General features: G+C 42.7%; 1 protein-coding gene across 3 annotated transcripts; it reads right to left on the bottom strand.

Moving 5' to 3' along the window:
- Positions 1 to 326: 326 nt before the first annotated feature.
- On the bottom strand, positions 327 to 18,287 carry SDAD1 (SDA1 domain containing 1). Of its 3 annotated transcripts, none has more exons than XM_059826791.1 (22): positions 18,182 to 18,287; positions 17,923 to 18,027; positions 16,734 to 16,832; positions 16,457 to 16,567; positions 15,620 to 15,691; positions 15,430 to 15,530; positions 13,957 to 14,014; positions 12,971 to 13,045; positions 12,080 to 12,181; positions 11,536 to 11,605; positions 10,664 to 10,767; positions 9,894 to 9,951; positions 9,262 to 9,320; positions 8,804 to 8,880; positions 7,608 to 7,705; positions 7,115 to 7,191; positions 6,580 to 6,712; positions 4,899 to 5,000; positions 4,228 to 4,417; positions 3,624 to 3,708; positions 3,048 to 3,209; positions 327 to 713 (listed from the first exon to the last, which is right to left on the bottom strand). In XM_059826791.1, the coding sequence occupies exons 1-22, from the start codon at positions 18,269 to 18,271 to the stop codon at positions 663 to 665; spliced, it is 2,079 nt and encodes a 692-aa protein (XP_059682774.1). In that variant the 5' UTR covers positions 18,272 to 18,287; the 3' UTR covers positions 327 to 662. The 3 variants fall into 3 exon arrangements, with proteins under 3 accessions (XP_059682774.1, XP_059682773.1, XP_059682775.1); XM_059826790.1 differs by having other exon boundaries at positions 4,228 to 4,421; positions 4,903 to 5,000; XM_059826792.1 differs by lacking the exon at positions 16,457 to 16,567.
- Between the last annotated feature and the right edge of the window lie 1,232 nt (positions 18,288 to 19,519).

Genomic DNA, 19,519 nt, shown 5'->3' with positions numbered 1-19,519 from the left:
CTTAGCTCTCCTGCATGTGATGCTACCTCTCTATTTAAATGGCAACCTGAAAACCATCTCCGATACGCTAATTTTATTCTTGTTTTCTTCATAAACCATAATTAAACTCTTCTTCCCCCTAACTGTTCACTTGAACCTCCCTGTATTACAAGCATTTAGGTTTATTACTATTAAATGGGTAAAAAACAGCCACTTAGAAAATGGCTTAGTCTGTAAAAACACATCCCTGACAGGCACAGACATTATATACACACACTTTATAGACTGAGACAGAATATTCTTTTTCCTTTCAATTACCTATTCATCAATTGCTTCAAGTAGAGTATTTTTACCATAAGGTTGTACGTTTTAATACTTAACACATACAAAACCAGCTCTAAGTAAATCATATTCAATAAAAGATAATTGCCTTCTTTCCTAGAATGCTTTAAAAAAAAAAAAAAAATCAAAATTCTGCAAGGATTAAGGCCTCTTCCATCTGTCCTGGAGATCCAAGCTGTTGGATATTATAAGTGTTCAATTTTAATTGTGAACACAACAGAGATAAATCCCTAAGGCATTTCAGTCCCTTTTTTCCTTTGGGGTGGTGGTGGGGTGGAAATAATAATTCCTAGGGCTATTTCTTCACAGGTGATTAAGTACTTCTCTCCATTACTGCTTTGTTATTTCAGCAGCCGTTTTCTCTTTTTCAGAAGTGCATCTCGAAGAGCCAGCTAAATATGAAACAAGAGCAGAATAGTCAGGTAAGGAGAATATTATGTAAGGAGACAACAAGATTATCCCATTAACAACCCTCTTCAACTTCTTCAGCCTCAGAAAAAAACACTAATAGCTTATCAGCTAAAACTGGGAGCAGTAACTGGCAAATGCTAATGACTACAGTGGCAGAAATGCTGGGGTTATTTAGCTAAACTCAACAGTGCAATTAAAGAAAGAGTTGGGCTTCAAAAAAAAAGTTTCAGTACATCATTAGCAGATCCTATATAATGTAAAAGATTAGAGTGGCATAAACTGTTCTTCCACTGACTCATGTTCAACTAGAAGAGGTCAAGAAAAAACTTCAGTCCAGCTGAGAGGTAAGTAGGATTAAATGGCACTTTTTGAAAGACTATTACAAAGCTTCTTTTCAAGGGGGAAGGAGGGATGGTAGAATTTTTACAAGTGCCATATCACTCTAAAGAGACTTTGTTGCGTATTTCAGACGTGTTTTAGTCAGTAAGGAGATTTAGCTCTGGACTATAGACAACAGTCCATTTTATTCTACCCCGAAAAAGGGCAGCAGAACACAGTATCCTACAACTACAGTACTTCAACCCACTTTTAACAAGTATTTCCAAATCACAGTCAACAGAACTGATGCTGTGGCCTAACTTTGGTGAAAAAAGTATGAAAAAATTCTTCTTTCATGGTTTAGCTGTTACATTTAAACTCAAAACATGAATTGGGACTGAAACCATTCAAGATCACTTTTTAGATAAAGTGTAAGAATCATTGTAAACAGCAGTTTCCTAAAAGTGCCTGGATTGTTTGTGACATTTTTTGTGTGTTTTGGGTTCATGTGGTCAGCCTTACCTGGGGTGAGGCAGAACTATAAATAAAAAGACTACAGAGGATACTAGTCCAGGTCTTCCTGTTTAACAGAAACACTTAAGACATGTTCTCTCTATTGAGAATATAAACAGTTTCAGTCTTGCTGCTCTTAAGGCAACAAACTGCAGACAAATATACATTATCCTAACGATATGATCCTGGAAACAAGTCACAAAGGAGGGTTTGTAAAAAAAAAAAAAAAAAAAAAAGCACCTGAATGCACTCTAGCACAAGACAGAACTTAGCAAAAAACCAGAAGAATTAATACCACACAGAAACGAGACCCCTGCATAACTGGATTATTCTGCAAGTTTTTCTTGGAACATGTTCAAAGGAGTTAAATTCTGTCACACCCTATAAAACCCTAGACTGGCCAACTGCCAGGTTAGATAACAGGATTTTAAGGCAGGTTTTTGTTGCTAGCACAGACCTACCCTGCTAAGGTGAAACACAGCAGGGCAAGGCAATATGCCTACACCAATTCTCTGGCAACAGCTGCCACAGTTCAAGCATTATCCCCAGCTGAGGTGCATCACAGGAGCAGGGGGGCTCCCTGTCCACACTCCATCCTTGCCAGCTCATCTAACCCCAGACACCTGCGGGAGCTATGGGGGCTCCCAGCCCAACACCTTCAGGAGCAAACTCATCTCGCCTTTTAGATAACACTTCAGCTACCTTTGGCACTGCTGCCTGTGGGGAACACACAGTAACTGGACTGCCAAAGACATAGTTGTATCTTGTATGCCCTTTCACAAGGGCTGTCTTGAATCCTCTGTCAGCCCTGTGGCCAAACTTATCACTGAGGAAGCAGCAAAGGGCAGGGGCTTCACCACTGAGAGCAGCATATTGCGAAACAAACGTGGCAGGCTAAACTGAAGCAATTTTTTTTTTCTAAACAGCTTAAAATAGGTAATAAATAGCATTTATGCCTGTGCTTTAAGTACATTTGTGACAAGCTATAAGATGACCTCAAGGCCAGGACAGATGAGTCTGTAATACGACAGTAATAGGAGAAAGGTCAAAGAAAGAATACAGAGAGTGAAGAAACACACCAAAAGCTTGTCCTGAAAAACAACTCCTCCATATCAGGGAAACATTTCTTCTATCACAGGATTATAGTGAGGGTTCTAATATGATCTGCTTTAATTTGTAGAAAGGAAAACAAACCACATTATCACTGCCTTCCTAACCTACACCTGACTTAGCAACAGGGCTTGGTCCTCAATGCATATTAAGGAGAAGAAACTGACATAAGCATTCTTCACCAACCCGATCTCTGATAGGGTCCTCTGGGTAAGATGCAAGGGAAGCCACCTAGCCCACAGTCCTTTCCAGCAATGCAGCCATCAAAGTAAACAGGGAAAACTTAGGGCACTAAAACAGGATAGATGGCACTTCACCTGCATTGTAAGTTTACTGCTCAGACTGCCCCATCTATCCTCAACATTAAATATTACCTGTTTTTCCCTGAAAGAACGCTTATTTTTTGTCCGGACACTATGACTGTATCTCATCATCATGAAGTTCTTGTGCTTTTTCTTTTCTTTGTTGGAAGAGCTGGCAAATGGGTTAATTCTTGTTTTCTTTTTCACAAATTCTTTTCTGTCTGTTTTTCCAGCCTAGAATAGACAACGTAATACAATAACAGGGGGTCATTTTCCCATTTCCCTTTCCCTACAGTTAACATCAGCTGCTAAGGTAACAGGTTCCATGGCAGTAACAATAAATCCAGGTTCAGGATGACTTTGAGTACATTATACACATTCTTCCATGCTGGCTGTACTAAGTCACAGTGAAAATTGTCTCTGTCTGTCTTTGTATTTTCATGGTCACCTGTGACCAGCAGAGGCTGTTTATCTGTTACAGCACAGATGCAATGGCAAAAAACGATACAAAACACTTGTCAAAACTCAGACAGCAGCTGGGCACCCATCTTACAGATGCAACCCCACCACCTCCTCCTTCTGCAGGAGACAAAAACCACAAACCCAAATCTAGCAAGACAGAGGATATGAATTAGCCAAGTTCCTCACCATTGCAGTTGCCAGTCTGGTCTCCTTGTCCGATTTAGGCTTCTTATGCAGATGTTCAATATCTCTGAGTGTAAGCAACTCTCCCCTACACACACAAAAATCCAACAAAAGGCTATTGAACACAAAACTTCATCTAGCAAGAAAAACAAGATGCCCTCCTGACCCTCTGTCTCTCACCCATCTCTTCCACCAATTGTCTTCCTATAAACTTTCACACAAGCACTTCTCGTTCTTTCTCTCAGGTGAATCCTCAGGCTTGGGACAACCTTTGCTCAAGTCTCTCATTACTGTTTTTCAAGTCCTGCTTTAACCACAAAGTTTAAGAAACTCTGGAGATAGAACCATGCAACTACTGCTACAAAAAAGCACGCCTATTGGTCTGAACTAGCAAAACAACCCCATAGTTCCCATTGGCCCCTCTTGTCTTTCCTCCCAGGTATAAACACATCCCCCAGGCCAGGAGCCCTTTTATGCTACATGGCTGTTTGCCACCTGTCACCAGAGGATACTGACCAACAGCAGAACTCTGTGCCCTTCTGCAATTAAAAGCTGTATCACCAGGCTGCAGGGAAGAGAAAGCACTGATCAACATTTCATATCCTACCTGCCCTCCTCCTCTTCATCATCTATTTCAATATTTTTCCTCTTGGCAGCTTTGCCGGGTGCAGAATTAAGTTCTTTGGAGAGCTGGGCAAGGCGTATTTTGTGGAAGTCTTCTTGGGTTAGCAGCCTGCTTGTACTGACTGCTGCAGCTTTGGCTTTTCGCTCCTCTATGGGCATGCTTTTCACCTTCTCTGCCTTTTGAAAAAAGTGCAAAAGAAGAATCATCCAGAGCTTTGCAAACCATTTCTGTGCCATAATCCATGACCCTTGCCTCCCCAAATACCTATGGAGAGGCAATATTGTTGGGAAATGCTATAACCAGCTGTTAGGATTCTTCGTAGTCTTATATTCAACATATATTATTAGAAGAAAGAAGTACTTCCATTTCTTCATATTTCAGAGTGAATAAAAGCACTCAGCATGTAAATATCACACCTTTGAAGGAATTTAGCACTGGGACAGAATTCCCCCATCTCTCCCCCCCACCCTAAGAACACGTATACTTCAGTACAGGTGCTAAATAAATAGTACTTCAACCTCACTGGTTCTGGTCAAGTTACTCCGCAACCCTGTATAGTTAGTTATGAGCAGCCACATGAAGGTACAGAGCAACATAATCTGGTCTGCTATTAACAAGACTTATTTGTATTAAGGGTAGAAGACACTTAGAACTCACTACTTCTTGCTGCTCCTCATCTGAGGAGTGATGCACGTCAATCCATTCTCCATCTTCATTATCTTCTTCCTCACTCAGACTAGCACTTTCCCATCCATCTGCTCAGGGGAACAAGTGCACAGTGTTGTTAATACAGATACGGTTTAACTGCTTGAGTTTGAAATAATTTCAGATTGGATCGCAAGCTCTCACCACCTTTGATTACCTATCGGCTAACTGCATTTATGCCTAGGGACATGCTTACCAAACAAGCAAGCTGTAGGGTCTCAGCATGCCCGCCTTAGAACTACATAGACATACATGACAAAGACATAACACATCACATACTTCACACATCCGATCACTACTCGCTACTTGTTAATGATTTTTAGAAGACATCCACAGTTGAACAGACCAGCAGCACCCATGCTTTCCCACTGGCAAGTTCAGCTACCAAATTCGATCTGGCTTGCAACTGATTCAAAGCTGTGCAAAAAACCTCAGCTTTGATTTCTTAGCGCACCCATGTGACACGCACATTCACTTATGGACATTAATTTTTATAGTGGTAAATGCACATGGCAGTGTGAGATCTTTGAAAATACACACACACACGCCCCCCTGCAACAGCCTGCCTAAAACAGTTGGTGTATTTTATCATTACTGTGAGCTGCAATCGTGTTAATACATTTATTTATTATGAGCTTTCAGCAAACCTGGAACAATGGTGATCACAGCCTCTACAGGAAATGCATTTACATACACCTCATTCACTCAAAACCAAGTCAACCACAGAAAATACCCAAAGCGGCTTGCAACAAGTCACTGTCACAGCAAGCTGTACCATAATGCTACACTTTGCAAAGCTTAGCTCTCATGTGAAGTTAAAGATCCTCAAAACAAAGTGCATTTGGAACAATCTCTGAAGAAACACAGTAGTCGACAGATGCTAATCCTTACCACACTGCTCAGTAGCGGTGTTCCCCACTCCCTGCCATCTGAACCAAGGAGGGAAGCAATGCAATTTATAGCTAAGTTACTTTCTACAGTATATGCATTGTTCTTCACCATTGCTCAAACTGACTGATGTGCTCAATTTATCAGCTTCAGAAACCAAAGCAAAGATTGTTATACTAATCGCTGCATTCACATGCGTAAGAAACATGACATATCAAGGATGTTCATTCCTCCAGTATACCTCCACTACAGTATCTCCAATTCCCTCAGGCTTGATTTGCCAAACTCTTCTAGCTTGATTTTCATGTCCTTGCTCATCTTATTCTTCCTGATTCAGGCAGGGGTTTCCAGGTTGTGTGCAGAATTTACACAGGAAGTGAATTAAAGAAGCCAAATACTAACTCAAAGTACTATTTCAGTGTTTTATAATACACAACAACAACTTTTCTTGAGGAAGAGCTGAACATATGAAGTTTCATAGCTGTACAATGTTTGTCCCTCTGCTTTTCCATCCCTCAGCGTCTATCATACAAAGCAACACACAGTAACTAACTTCACTGAATAAATTGTACTTACTCAAGGATAGTATCAGTGCTTCCTAATGGACAAATACAGACATGTGCAAGCCATGCGGCATGGGACAGCAGCAAATCAAACGCACAAACACAGAGTTTTACGTCCAAATAAAGTCTTAGTAATAACAATGCTCAAAATATAAGTAGTAAAGAAAAAAATGCCAACCTTCCTCTTGGGTTCCTCCCTTTTCATTTTTACTCTCAACATCCAGTACTTCTGCACCTGGAATATAATCTTTGGCATCCAGCTCTCCATATTCATGAATCCTAGCTTCCAACGAGGCCTCAGTAGGCTTACCCTTTAAGGTAACAAAACACATGTTAAGCAGGCTGCTATTTTAATGCCCACAAATCCATGTAAAAATTTGGGGGAGATGAGGGTGCAGGTGGAAAAGATAAATTCTGCCTGATGAAATAAGAAAAGATCTTGAATTACTACAAAGTTGAACGAACTCTAGGAAAATAGTCACGCTTCTGTAGCACGATCCTTCTGCCAATGAGTTTGATGAATTTGAACTAAGCAAATCTTGACATAAGAGCGCGCCATGTCAAAATGTAGCACAGGAGCAGGCTGGGGAAGAACGCAAGTGTGATTGATTCTACTTCGTTCTCAAGAGCCTATGAGACCAGTTCTCATCATTATTTTTGAGCACATGAGCCTATATTTATGGTGAACGCAAGGCACATAAAACAACACTCACCCTGAGTTTCTTCTGCAGCATCTCTGGATTCAGAGAACGGAAAAGGTGTATCAGAGTTCTTGCAGACATCATCACATCTACGCAGAAAAAAAGAGAGTCAGAAGTAAGTACAGAAAAGCAAAATTGTGAGCAAACTGAAAGCCCACTCAGATCAGTGTTTACAGCCTGCTCATGCCTTTTCTGAAGTTACAGCTCCCTCTGATTTCGCCGATGCAGGACCCAGCTCTTCCTTAGGGCTAAATCTTTAATAGCAAGCAGTTTCCCTTCTTCAGTTTTGGCAGTTAGTTCCCCTGCCATAACTACCCTTGACTGTTTTGTCTCCTACGTATATACACTCAAAATACAGAGAAATGCAACAGACATATTGAACATGATGCCTCTCAGCCCACATGAAAACAATTAAGACATCACTATTATGAAGGCGGTAACAATGGAGGACCGGATGATACAGGAGAAAGAATACCTATAAGTCATATCCACGTAATACACTCACTTTTATTTTTATGAGTCTTGTACTGAACGAGGTCTTGGAGCAGATCTTCTGTCATGGCTAATGGACATCTCGCAGTGATTTCTTTTATTGCATTGATTCTAAAAAATTGCAAGTGAATTATTTTCTGAACACCACAGTCAGGAGAGACTCCCACTGGCCCAGTAATAGCCTGAATTATCTGGAACCTGAAGAACCTTATACAGCATTTATACAACGCTCAGTGTAACAGAGAAGAACATCACAAGGAGCTCTCTGTGCCATGGTTCTCCAAAACCCTCCATCTTGGGCTCATACGCAATCCTCCAGCTATTATTTTGTCTGACCCTAGGCCTCAGGATTCTGCAGGTGAAGTCCAAGCAGACAGGAAAAGCACCCAAACCATCACCAGGCCAAAAAAGAAAAAAAATAAAACAGGAAAACAGTTCTGGAGTCAACCATGAGCAGGCTAAGGACAGTATAACAGAAGTCTGTAGGCTCACACAATTTCCTTGCAAACCATCTTCATGCACACACTTAGAACGCTAAATACCTGTATTAAAACCATGCCAAGAGGAAAAGGAATAGCTCACATTCACAATGTGTCTACACACAATGCTCTGCCCCTGTCGAGTGCTTCGTCTTCAAGGACAGTTCAGCTTTCTCCTACATTTACTGATCATTCTCTACTCCACTTACACCAGAGCTTTCACAACTACCTCTCAACTAATCAAAGAAAGTACATTACAGTTTCCCTAAAAGCAACGTTTAAATTTGTTGTCAGGAGCCAAATCTTCAACCAAAAAACAAGAAAGTTAAGAGTCCTGAACTATGATGCTAGCCACTCACTGAGTATATACAAATGTATTCACAGACACGAGCTCTGCCCTCAAACTAGAGATAACAATATCCACCAAGGGAGAAAAATACAAGACCAAATGACAAAGCAAAAAAAAAAAAAAAAGCACCATCACGAAATCCAGAAAAATTAAATCACAGCACTAAACACAGAAACCCATCATTCTGGGGAATTTAAAACACTGCCAACAAGAATAAGGGAAGTTTATGCTGAGATACTGTCCTAACTTTCTTTTAGTCAAGCAGGTTCTTAAAAGCATAGTACGAATGACAGGAGTAAGTTGCAGGTGGTTTAAAAGAGAAAAATATTTTTGCACATTCAGAGAGAGTTTTACAGGTTTTTTGCAAGATTCTGTACCCACCCTACGGTCATGACCTCCCCAGAATTCTTGTCAGTGACAAAGTTGTTGGCAATGGTCATTAACACTGACTGGATAATCTGAAAGTGAGAAAAAAGGTTAAATAAACTTAATGCATATTTAATAACATTGTGAAAATTATTCTATATTATTAATTAACAGACAACAGAGCCCTTTTCACAAAAAGCTAGAGCTTAGGACTCGTCACTATAGCCTGCAAATATTTTCTAGACACAAATTCTCTTGCAGAAACGAAGACATCAGACACGGGTAGTTTTTTGCCCCTTTATAAAAAACAATCCCTTGGAACTTGCAGAAGTAGCCAAAATTACCATAAGCTTTTCAAGACAAAGGGTCTGACCAGATTCCCTTTTCCCCCTCCCCACGAATGCACTCAGTTGTATTTCCATGCTGGCCTGTTGTCCATTTTTAACATCACCAAAGAGAAGTGAAGTACTGACCTCGGGTGGTACTAGCTGATGTGAAGCTTGTGCAGCAAACAGAAGAATCTTTGTCACTTCTGAAAGTAAAGTGGGAAAAAGATTGCAAAGTATATTGCCGCAGCTTAGTCTGGCCAATGAAAGCATCCACCAAACCAGCTAACTCAACAAGCTGCTCAGTGTAAGTCTCAAAGCCATTTCAGTCTAAAGTTTTTTGGGACAACCATTTCTCCTCTCTCACCAAGCATTAGGAACTCATCTCATCTCCACCCCAGCAGCAGAGCGGCCTCTTAAAAGCCAGCTAAGATGAAAAGTAAAACAAAGCAGCAGAAGGCAGTCACGCTTTGCTCAACTTAGCCAGGATTTGCAAGGAACTAGGGACTCAGTAGATTGATTTTATTCCATTGCTGCAGTTTCTCAAATGCTCAGGTAAGGAGCATTGAGTGCACACAGCTTCCACAAAAGTCGAAGTGCTTTGCACTTCTGGCAGTCAGGGCCTTTTACTTCCTTCATCCACACTCTCTGGACAAGTCCTACTCCCTACTACCGGCTCAGCTACTGCTACCTATTCATTTACAGCACCACTTCCAAGAACTGACTGTACATGATGGGACATGACGGACCAGCAGTGTTATCTACCAGTAGCTACTTACCTCTCTGATGGGGCTGTAGGAATCTCTGAACGAAGGGGTAGAAATTAAAAAGAAAAAGCTGCAAGAAAGAAGTTGTAACAGATTAGCTTCTTTTAACGTGAGTTCACCTTCATAGGCTGATATGCTGTAAAACAATCAATGACTCTATACAGCTTGCTCTCTAAATGCCTTGGATTTTATTGCACGACACATTCTCCTGTCTTGAGCTTGATGTATGTAGAGATGAGGAAATGACTTGTACAAAGGAAATGTAAGGCTCAGTGCCAAGCTGTGTGAAATCTGGAGTGGTTCTCGTTACACTGCACAGAATTCAAATTAGGGCACTCTGCTGCACGATCCTACAACATGCCACTTCCCTTTGCCTCGGGGACAGAATCTTCTCTCCCAAAACAGAAAGACACTCCAGTAGTTTTGATCATACTTTGGCTGTACCTCAGAGAGTACTGTTTATGAGCAATCGCTGGACTCCTCTGAAGTACCCCCTAGGAGCACGCAGGTCTCGAAAAAGACACATTCTCCTTTATTTTTGAGAGACAGCTCAGCTATTCCAGACCAACAGCTTCCTCCAGCAGAGCTCGCTTAGTACCACACAAGTTGACGCCACCGCGCCATTCCACGAGGCCCACTGGCAACTACCTGACCATACACCTGCACTTTTCAACATACAGCAAAATTAAACCTCATTTTCCAGAGGCACAGGGCCAGAGCATGCCACCATCCAAACCAGGCTGGCTACCATCAAACCATTATAAAATTATCAGAGTAAGTACCTCGTGTATTCCAACTAGCCTAGATATCAGGTCCATGAGCATCATCTTCACTTCAAATCGTTCCTTACAGTTCTCCAGCTGCTTCAGCAGTTTCTCTGCGAAGTCTAGAAGAAGCAATAATAGATTTGTGGTAGACTTAAAGAGCACAATGCAGAACTCAGCTGGGATTAGGTTACAAAAGGCAGTCCGGTTGGTTTGGATTTTTAAGTCCCAATGCTCTTGCACAGAAGAAATTAAAGGTGGCCAGAGCACTTCTCCCAATGGGTTATTTTTCTGCTCACATCCCCAGAAGGTCTAAAGCGGGGCACAGGTTCAGCAGAGAGGAAAACTAGCAGAAGTTCCACAACATCATAAGCACAGGGTCAGTATTTAAAGCTAGTTTTTTTTTTTACATACGTTTTGGGTTCATCTGAAAAACAAAATCCCCAGAGGTTCACCAGATCAGACTAAGACCAAGTCAAGTGATATTGGACAAATATCAGACTAGTAATAGAAATAGATTTTTCACGGGGGTAAGCCAAAGAAGCTGTAGTAGATAAACCACTCCCCGTTCACACAAATTATGGCCTTCACATATACAAGGAAGAGGTAGAGCGCCACTTCCTGATCTGTAGCAACCTGAAGCAGATGAAGTAATATTGCTCCTTCCTTGTCTGACTATCTACAAGTGTTCCACTACGACAAGCACAACAGGATTGATCTCACTTTTTTTGAAGTGCTACGAAACTCTAGGATAAAGCACACTACAACTATCACATTGTCACATCAGTACCTACTTGTCACTTTCATTCTCCTTGCAGAGTTGCATCTAAGCTTCAGTGTCTGGGGTTAACACCTAACTTGAAAGAAGACAAAATGCAATGCATGCTTACCTTGGGGATCATGAATCAAGTGAACAGCAGAAAAGTTGAACACCTCTGGCTTGCTCTTTTTCTTCTGTTTCTGTATGGCAAAAAAAGAGAGACATTTTTTCCTTTCCATGAAGAAGCTCTAAGGGCTTCAGTTTCAGGCTGCTGTCAAAAGCTGCTATTTGCCATTCTTCTTTTCAAAAAGAAGCGCTTTAACAAGTCAACTATCACTCTTCTCAACTGCACAGGGTTTTCTGCCACCTGACCTAAGAGGCAACAGGAGCTGCGTTAACAAGTTGCTTATCAAGACACCGCATACGTTTAAGTAGGGGACCACACAAAGGGTACCCAGAGCAGAACTAATCCACAACTTAGACTAAGCCTGTTTCAAAACAGCTCTCTTCCAGGGAAACATGGCATATGCCTGGCCAATGAATAATAGAACACTTGAGGACCTTTACCTAGAAGAGATGACAAAAGGTGGCTAAGTCAACAGGGGCAACAACAAGATTTCTGCACTTGAAGGATTAAGCTAAAATGCTGGCAAGTCGGACGCCACTCTCCTCACCTTGAGGACCTTCATCGCTTTTTCCAGTTTCTTCTTGCGCTTGGTGGTTTTCTTGTTAGTTGCGTACCGCATCATCAGATCTCTGGCCGTGGGAACATCGTCCTTGAGAAAGGATGCAAGGAAAACAAGACTCAGGTGACTTCAGGCTTCAAATGGGAATCAGAGAAACAAAGTATCCATATCTTTCAGGATCATGCGCTATATTTCAAAAATCTCCCTCTTACTAAATTTCATCATACAGGAATACTATCTTTCAAAATCCCAATTCCATAAAACTAGCCACCTACCTACATGCAAGAGATGACGAACACCTAACAGCACATCAACACAGTAGTTTTTACAGCTGGGTAATTAGGGAGTATTGTTCAGTCACAGATAAATAACCGTATCCTGTATTAGGAGGTGTAGACTGAAATCCTGTTAGGTTATCAGCCTTCTAAGGGTAACTGAATTGTGTTTGTCTGTACATAAAGGGAAGTGGAGCACAAAAGGGCAATCTGAAGACAAAACTGACAGCTAAAAAGTTAAATGCACCAGGTGAACACCTCTTCCCACAACTCTACACTACACAACTGGCAATTCATGTCTTCACGAACCAGACTGACCAGCCCCTGCTTAGGTCTTCAAAGTGAATTGCTTCCTTCACAAGGAGAAGAGGAAAGCAAAGGAGCTCTTAGTATTAGTCTTTAGACAGATAGCAAAGGCATCCTGCTATCAGTCGGGGCCAGCTGTCAAACACACTGAAGTTTTTAGTGAAGCATAGAAACTTCTGGAGGAAAAAAGCTGGAATTAACACAGAAGCGGTCAGACTGGCGGAGCCAGGGTCACAAGGATGACAGACCTAGTAGAGTCTGAAGAACGGAGAGGAGAAGATTTAAACACAACACCCACCTCCGATTCTGAGTCACTGTCCTGTTTCTCATCTTCATCTCTCCCGAGAAAGAACTTCAAACTAGCAACTAATACCTGAAAAGCAAAGTAAGCTTACATAGGACAGGACAAACTGACAAGAGTATTTACAACAGCCCTACATCTACATCTTAAGTTATGTGAAGACTCTCCTCATTTTTTATAGGCATGGACATGAACAGAAAGCAAAACACATCACAGACTGAATGCCACAGGTCTTTTCCAGACACAGTCAATTTTTGCTGCGCATCCTCAACAGTCAGAGGCACACAAAGAGTCAAAAAGCAGCTGGGCTTCCACAATGCCTGGACAAGTTTAAAGATGGAAAGTCTCTTCCTATTATTCTGCAAAGCAATTTCAATCTAATTGATCCATGCCAACATTACCAGGAACTCCTGCACAGCTGATACCCTGAGACAGTGCTCAGACCTCCAAACTTTTATTAGTTTATATGGGTTTGTTGGTGGGGTTTTTTCATTGGTTGGTTTTGTTGAATGGAACAGCTTTTGGACCTTCATAGTGGAAGAACTTGTCTCAAACCGTAACACAAGTTTTTAAAACCTCCAGCACTGCAGAACTGACACAGATGATAGAAGGCCTAAGATTCACTCAAGCCCCAGGCAGGATAGCAGCTCTCTTCACATTTAACAAATCAAAGTCTTACAATGCCTATTATAAAGAGGCAATATTCCGACAGTCTCTTCTGAGCAGCAGTGTAAAGTACACCTACCCTCCCCATGCCAGCCTGCACTTGTCATACAACAGGCTTCCAGTTCTGCTGCTCTGTACATAAGAACCAAATGCCACCTCCTCCCACAACACAAGTGGCATTTTGAAAATAAAACAAGCAGAAGACAAATCATCAGTGAAGCTTGTTAGCAACTGCAGTACCAAAATAAAAAGTTGCATCCACAAGAAAAACTTAGCTTAGGTAACATCCAGTTTCATCAAGTGATTTCTGTCCTCACCTTTGTCACTTTGGAAAAGCAGGCAGTTGTGATGACATTTACTGTTTTGGCATCGTTCCTGGAATAAAGCAAAACATTACCTTTTACTGTAAGTTTGGCAATTTCAAGTCATTCTCAGAAAATAAAGTCTCATGAAATGTGACTCCTAACAATCAGAAAGCTGCATCAGAATCAAGTCTTGAAATGCTCCGAGTAAATTTGCAAACAAAGAAGTTAAGCTTCTGTTATTTTCTTTTATTCTTCTAACACAACAGTATCTTCATCTAAATAAAGACACTTGCATTCCATCTAGTTCACACTGTGACTGAAAGGACAGAAAGAAGAATCTCCAGTAAAATAACTCAAGACAGATTACCGCTTTTTCCACTGACAAAAAGAAAAGAAACTCCCTGCCACGTAAAAAAAAAAAAAATCATGCAGAATTCTAACTTTTCTTAGAAAATGAACTGGATAGTTGAGATAAACTATGCTCTAAAAATAAAGATTTGTAAGAAATAAAGCTGCAGGAATTGATTTGATTTTATACCAAGTCTCATGTACTTACAAATCTACTTACTAAAATTGCAGAAGTCTTTTTACCTTTCAGCAACACTATTTTTCAGCAGTCCCCGTTTTCTCTCCCTTGTAATAATCTATTCTAACCTATTTTGGAGATACGTAAGCAGCAAACACACTGCTCACCAGCGGTATCACTTGTTGCATTTGTATCGCTCTATACAGTTCGTTTCTGTGCAAGAACCAAGAGGAGCAAGAGAGTTACGAACTGAACAGCTTAAAAGTCTTTAACATGTTTTTACAGTCAAGAAGCAAGCAGGAGTGAACAGACTACAATCTTCTCACGCAATTTACTGCTGGGTAACATCCGCTCTGGTATTTTGTAACACAACAGAAGAATTCAGCAACATATTAGGTACAAGACAGCAACTGACAGCACTTGGTGTGCTTTTACTTCTTTCAATACTTATCTAGGCAACAATTTTTCAGGCTGCTATCTACTAAAAATAGGAGCTATATTACAGCTTCACAAAAAAAACCCCAGAACTCAAAGGACACATTAGATCAGTCTTCTAAAATGAACTTACAGACTTAAGAGAACAAAAGAAAACCCAAACCTAAATTCTTCTTTCCATTGTACATGACAAGCTGTATGCCAATATTAGCAGCTTTTATGTGCAAAAGCTCACAAAAGCGAGCTGCACACAGCTTCCAGTTTGAATGCCACACAATTTACATACTGTTTTCAACTAAATCGTCGCAAGATTCAACCTAAATAACTCCGAGTCTTCATGCAAAACAGTATTTCTTCCCAGCTGAATTACATTCCACAAAATACAGCCCCACTGGAACACAAAGATGATAAATATATTTAAGTCACAGCCCCCCAGCATTACATTTCGCACAACACGCCACGAGCGATATCAGGACAGCTGCACCACGATAAATGGGGAATCAATACGAGCCTGCCAGACCTACCAAATATTCCTTCTGTAAAGTTCAATCATCACATCCAGAGATATCTTGGCAGCAGTGGGATTGCTGTCTCTCAACATAGTATACATGAAGTTCTGCAGTGACTGCGAAAAAAATTTGGAAACATGTATTCTAAGTCTTTCACAATATCAAGAGGTTAAATGGAAGTATAGCTGGAAGCTAAAATACTTACTGTGTTTACTTTATTGTTTTTGTGTTTAGCATTGACATTCTTGATGTCCGACACGATGTGAGTATACAAAGTCTGTAAATGGAGAGATCACAGGGATTAACCTACCCAAGTCATGCAGAGAACAATGCCGATACATTACTATTGCCCCAAAGTCTCTAAGTGCCAAACAGAGACCAAACTGATCACCACTGAGAATATTATTATTTTTGAGTTACAGTTGCAAAAACAACAAGAAGTTATCCTGTAAGGTCTCATGTATGCTTAATTTTTACGTACTCAAAAAGCATACTTAATTTACGGTGCAAACAGTGAGGCAGGAAAATGAACAGCATGAAGTACGGCTTAAAAAAAAATCCCACCCTGTTCCATTCAGGCACAGTCTGATGGCCAGTTTAGTAATTCTGGTGGCAGAAAGCAAGTATTTCCCTTTCACAGCAGAAAACCTGAAGTGTGCCTTTAACTAGCAGCTGGTTTGTATTGAGTTGGTTTACTCAGAAGTTCTCACAAAGAACTGAGTAAGGCCTGCTCTGACAGCAATGCATTTATGGTTTTCACCTGCGGACACACCCGAGCTGCTCAATTCCAAATGCAGGACAGGCCTACAGCCTGCAATAGCACAGTCAAGATGTTTGCAGCAGCATGCTTCATTACCAATCAAACACATAGATCCAGTCTTGCCTCTGGCACTGCCTACTGCTGAAAAAGCAGAGCTATTTTCAACTTTCTTATTTTGCTGCTAAGGAAAGGAAAACAGCTGCCTGCCAGTGCTGTATTACTTCTGGCAAGTTGGTCAAAACCCACTGGAAATTAAGACCCGTTTTTGTAAGCACAGCTTACTTTTCGCAGAAGCTTATCATGACACCGCAGCAGTTGAAAGAAGAGCTCCAGCAAACTCGTTGGATTTATTAGATTCTTGTTTCTTAACAAGATCAAAGCCTTACAGAACGTCTGTAAGAGAAGCAGCGAATCAGAACCAAAATTTCATAATAACCCCCACTTCCCATCCTTTTTAAAAAATTAAAAAGCAAACCATAAGCTCTCATCTCACACGTAAAGGGCGTATTTGAACCGCAGGACACGGTCTGCCCAAAACGCCTTTCGGTGTGGGCCTTACCATGCGCAGGTCTGCATCCAGAACCGTATGGTGGTAGGAGAGCAGCTCCTTCAGCTGCTGGGGAAAGTTGGCCATGTGTTCTGGGTAGCAGTGGGCAACCTGGGTAGAGATAGAGCCAGCTGAAATCTCTAGTGAAATCCCTGGGTCACCTCATAACCCTGGGAAGGTGCGAGATATTGTAAGCAACCAATAAAATTATCATTCTTCATATAATAATCATTTAATATACACAATGACAAGTAAGTCATTGTCAATGCCCAGATTTAGGAGGTGCAATTAAAAAATCATTTTAAAACAATTGTACCAAATGCTCAACAGAAAAACTTGTGTTCCTGGAAGCAGACAATACTGCTACAGAAATCTCGGTCCACGCTTAGTTTTATGGCAACTCCGTCAGGGCGACGGCAGCAAAACTAGGTGAAACACCGTCTGCCATTGCCCTTGCGCTCAGGGCCAAGGCTTGATGGCTGGTGAAGGGCTCAAGGCTGAAACAACAAAGTCGGCACTGAGCCTGTGATCGGGACGGTTTTCCGAGATCAATAACTCAATAACAACTAGTTGGTTATTAAGCAGGCATTCTTTAACACAGCGCTGGGCAGCACTGGGGATTGGTCCGCCACGAGTGCTCCAACGGGTTTGCAAAGCACCTCAGTTCATATACAGAAAAATCGTAAGTATTCATCAGATTTCTGAAAAGGGCGGTCTTATGTGGATGAGTTCCTGCAACTCATTTGCATAGTCCAAGCATGCGCAGTACAATTAGGGTTAGGGTCTTTTCACCCTCCGGTGGTTGTTCATAGTCTTCCTCACGCTGTCTGCTAGTTGAACTTCGGGCTTCCGTTGTCCACACACGGTCATGGAATTGGCTCATCCATCCTTTCGCCTTGGAATGCTACAGGAAGGTCAATTTAAACTAGATCTTTGGCCCTTACCTTGACACAAAGGTCCCGAGTCCCTGTTATCAGTGATGGGAGGCCTAACGAGGTACCTCAAGGCCTGTTTGATCTTGTCAAGAAGGGAGTTACACATCTTGAAACATCCTATTATCAACTCTGCTCAGCAAGTAACCGAAACTATGCAAGTAAAGCTTTTAGGTATCACAGCAGGGTCTCTGCCAGCGACCGCCAGTGGTTTCACCCTTCGTCCAAGGCCAGCGCCACAGCCACCCTTGGGAAGGGCAGCGGCTTACCTGCGCCAGGAACATCACCAGTTCAGCCAGCTCCTTACTGGGCTTGTCCGGTTGGAAGGTGAAGATCTCCACGTGGGACTGGTAGTGGTGGTACTGCTGGAGGAACTGAGCACGCACAGGGCGCGGCGGCTGCTGAGCGGGACAAGCAACGCCTGCCCCCCCCGCCCGGCCCACAGCCCACCTCAGCCTCCCTCAGCGCCCCCGGCCACCTCGCCCCCACCCCGGTAACCCCCCGCTGCCGCCCCGCTCGGCTGCGTACCTCTTCGGTGTAGGAGGTTGGGTCCCGCTTGATGAGGTTCTGCAGCTGGGGCAGGTTGCTGGGCAGCTTGTTTCCCTGGCGGCCCGACATGGCGGCACCGAGCCGCACCCGGCACCGCCGCCCCGCCGAACCGCCACCCGCCCTGCGCGGGACACGTGAGCTACCAGCTGGGCGCCGCCATCTTGGCCCGCCCCCCCCCGACCAGCGCCGCCAAGGGACAAACTTCTGCGAGAGGCGCGTCCTCCCCACCGCGCCCCCTGTGGTGCGCGGCTGCGCTCTGACTGCTGTCGCCAGGGGAAAGCAGCTGGAAACGCGGCTTCTTGCTGGCACCGCTGCCTGCTGACCGCCAAAGGCTCGGGCAGCCCTGCCGCACCTGGCGGGCACGCTTCCTCCGCTGCACTTCTCGGATTGCTTTACCCCCCCCGCTTGCACCGTGTCACTCCCACGCAGTGACCCTGCGCTCGCCCTGGCTGGATCGGCATTGGGTGGGAAAAAGTCAGCTTTTGAACACTAAGCACTGCCAGCAGTGCCGCAACACTGCTGAGGAATTGGGGCTGGCCCTTAACGGTGCTGTTGCTCGTGACAGGGGCCACAAACACACATTACTGACAAGCTGCCAAGACCTAAGCATGCAAGGCAAAGAGCACCATCAGCACCGGTTTGCCACTCCAGCAGCATATTGATTCACCCAGCTGCGAGCAGCACACACAAGGACCATGAAGCATGGTCTATCCACCGCTCCCAGTGCTACATCCAGGCCAAGGGGTACGTCCACAGCCTGGGGAGGTTTGTGCTTGTACTATGATTTCCAGCTAGAAGCCCCAGGGCTCTTGCAACGCAGAGTACATCTTTGGGCTATAAAGTGAACTCTTCAAGCGAACCCAAGACTAAAAAGAAGAGAACTTAACAAAAAGCCTTACCTATTTATGAAGAAAGCCTTCAGTAAGGCTTCTACCTGCCTAGAATTGGTGTTCAAAAGCATCTTTTCCTTGCTGTTCACTTTATTGTTGCACTAAAATGATCAAACCAAAGAAAATAAAACCTATGCTAGGTATTGGCAGGTCATATTCAGCACATCAGTGATTTGATATGGAGCCTTGGGGCTCCAACTCTGTAACAAGTTCCCTGACTAAAGAATAACTATTTAATGACAAAACATCAAGTCCTGTTAATGTTTTATCTGTTCTAACACAGATAATCCCAGTAGCTTTCAACGCTCAGCCTTTGGGGTTTTTTTCCTAAACAAATACCATGTTCAACACTTCTTATGCAATTTATGCAGTTGAAAAGGTAACGTCCATACTCACATCATCTCAATATCTTCCCAGGTAATGCTGC

This window comes from Gavia stellata, chromosome 19, assembly GCF_030936135.1.
Source record: "Gavia stellata isolate bGavSte3 chromosome 19, bGavSte3.hap2, whole genome shotgun sequence".
In the NCBI taxonomy this organism is placed as follows: domain Eukaryota; kingdom Metazoa; phylum Chordata; class Aves; order Gaviiformes; family Gaviidae; genus Gavia; species Gavia stellata.
The sequence above is the reverse complement of the archived record's forward strand: the minus strand, read 5'-3'. Positions and strand labels throughout refer to the sequence as shown.

What these genes read in the sequence shown, in the direction of transcription:
- SDAD1 (XM_059826791.1), bottom strand. Translation starts at nt 18,271, where the DNA reads ATGTCGGGCCGCCAGGGAAACAAGCTGCCCAGCAACCTGCCCCAGCTG. An exon ending in AAAACAATAAAGTAAACACA is followed by an intron (nt 15,531 to 15,619) that starts GTAAGTATTTTA and finishes TTTTTTTCGCAG; the next exon opens with TCACTGCAGAACTTCATGTA. An exon ending in GGGAGGAACCCAAGAGGAAG is followed by an intron (nt 5,001 to 6,579) that starts GTTGGCATTTTT and finishes TCCCCTGAGCAG; the next exon opens with ATGGATGGGAAAGTGCTAGT.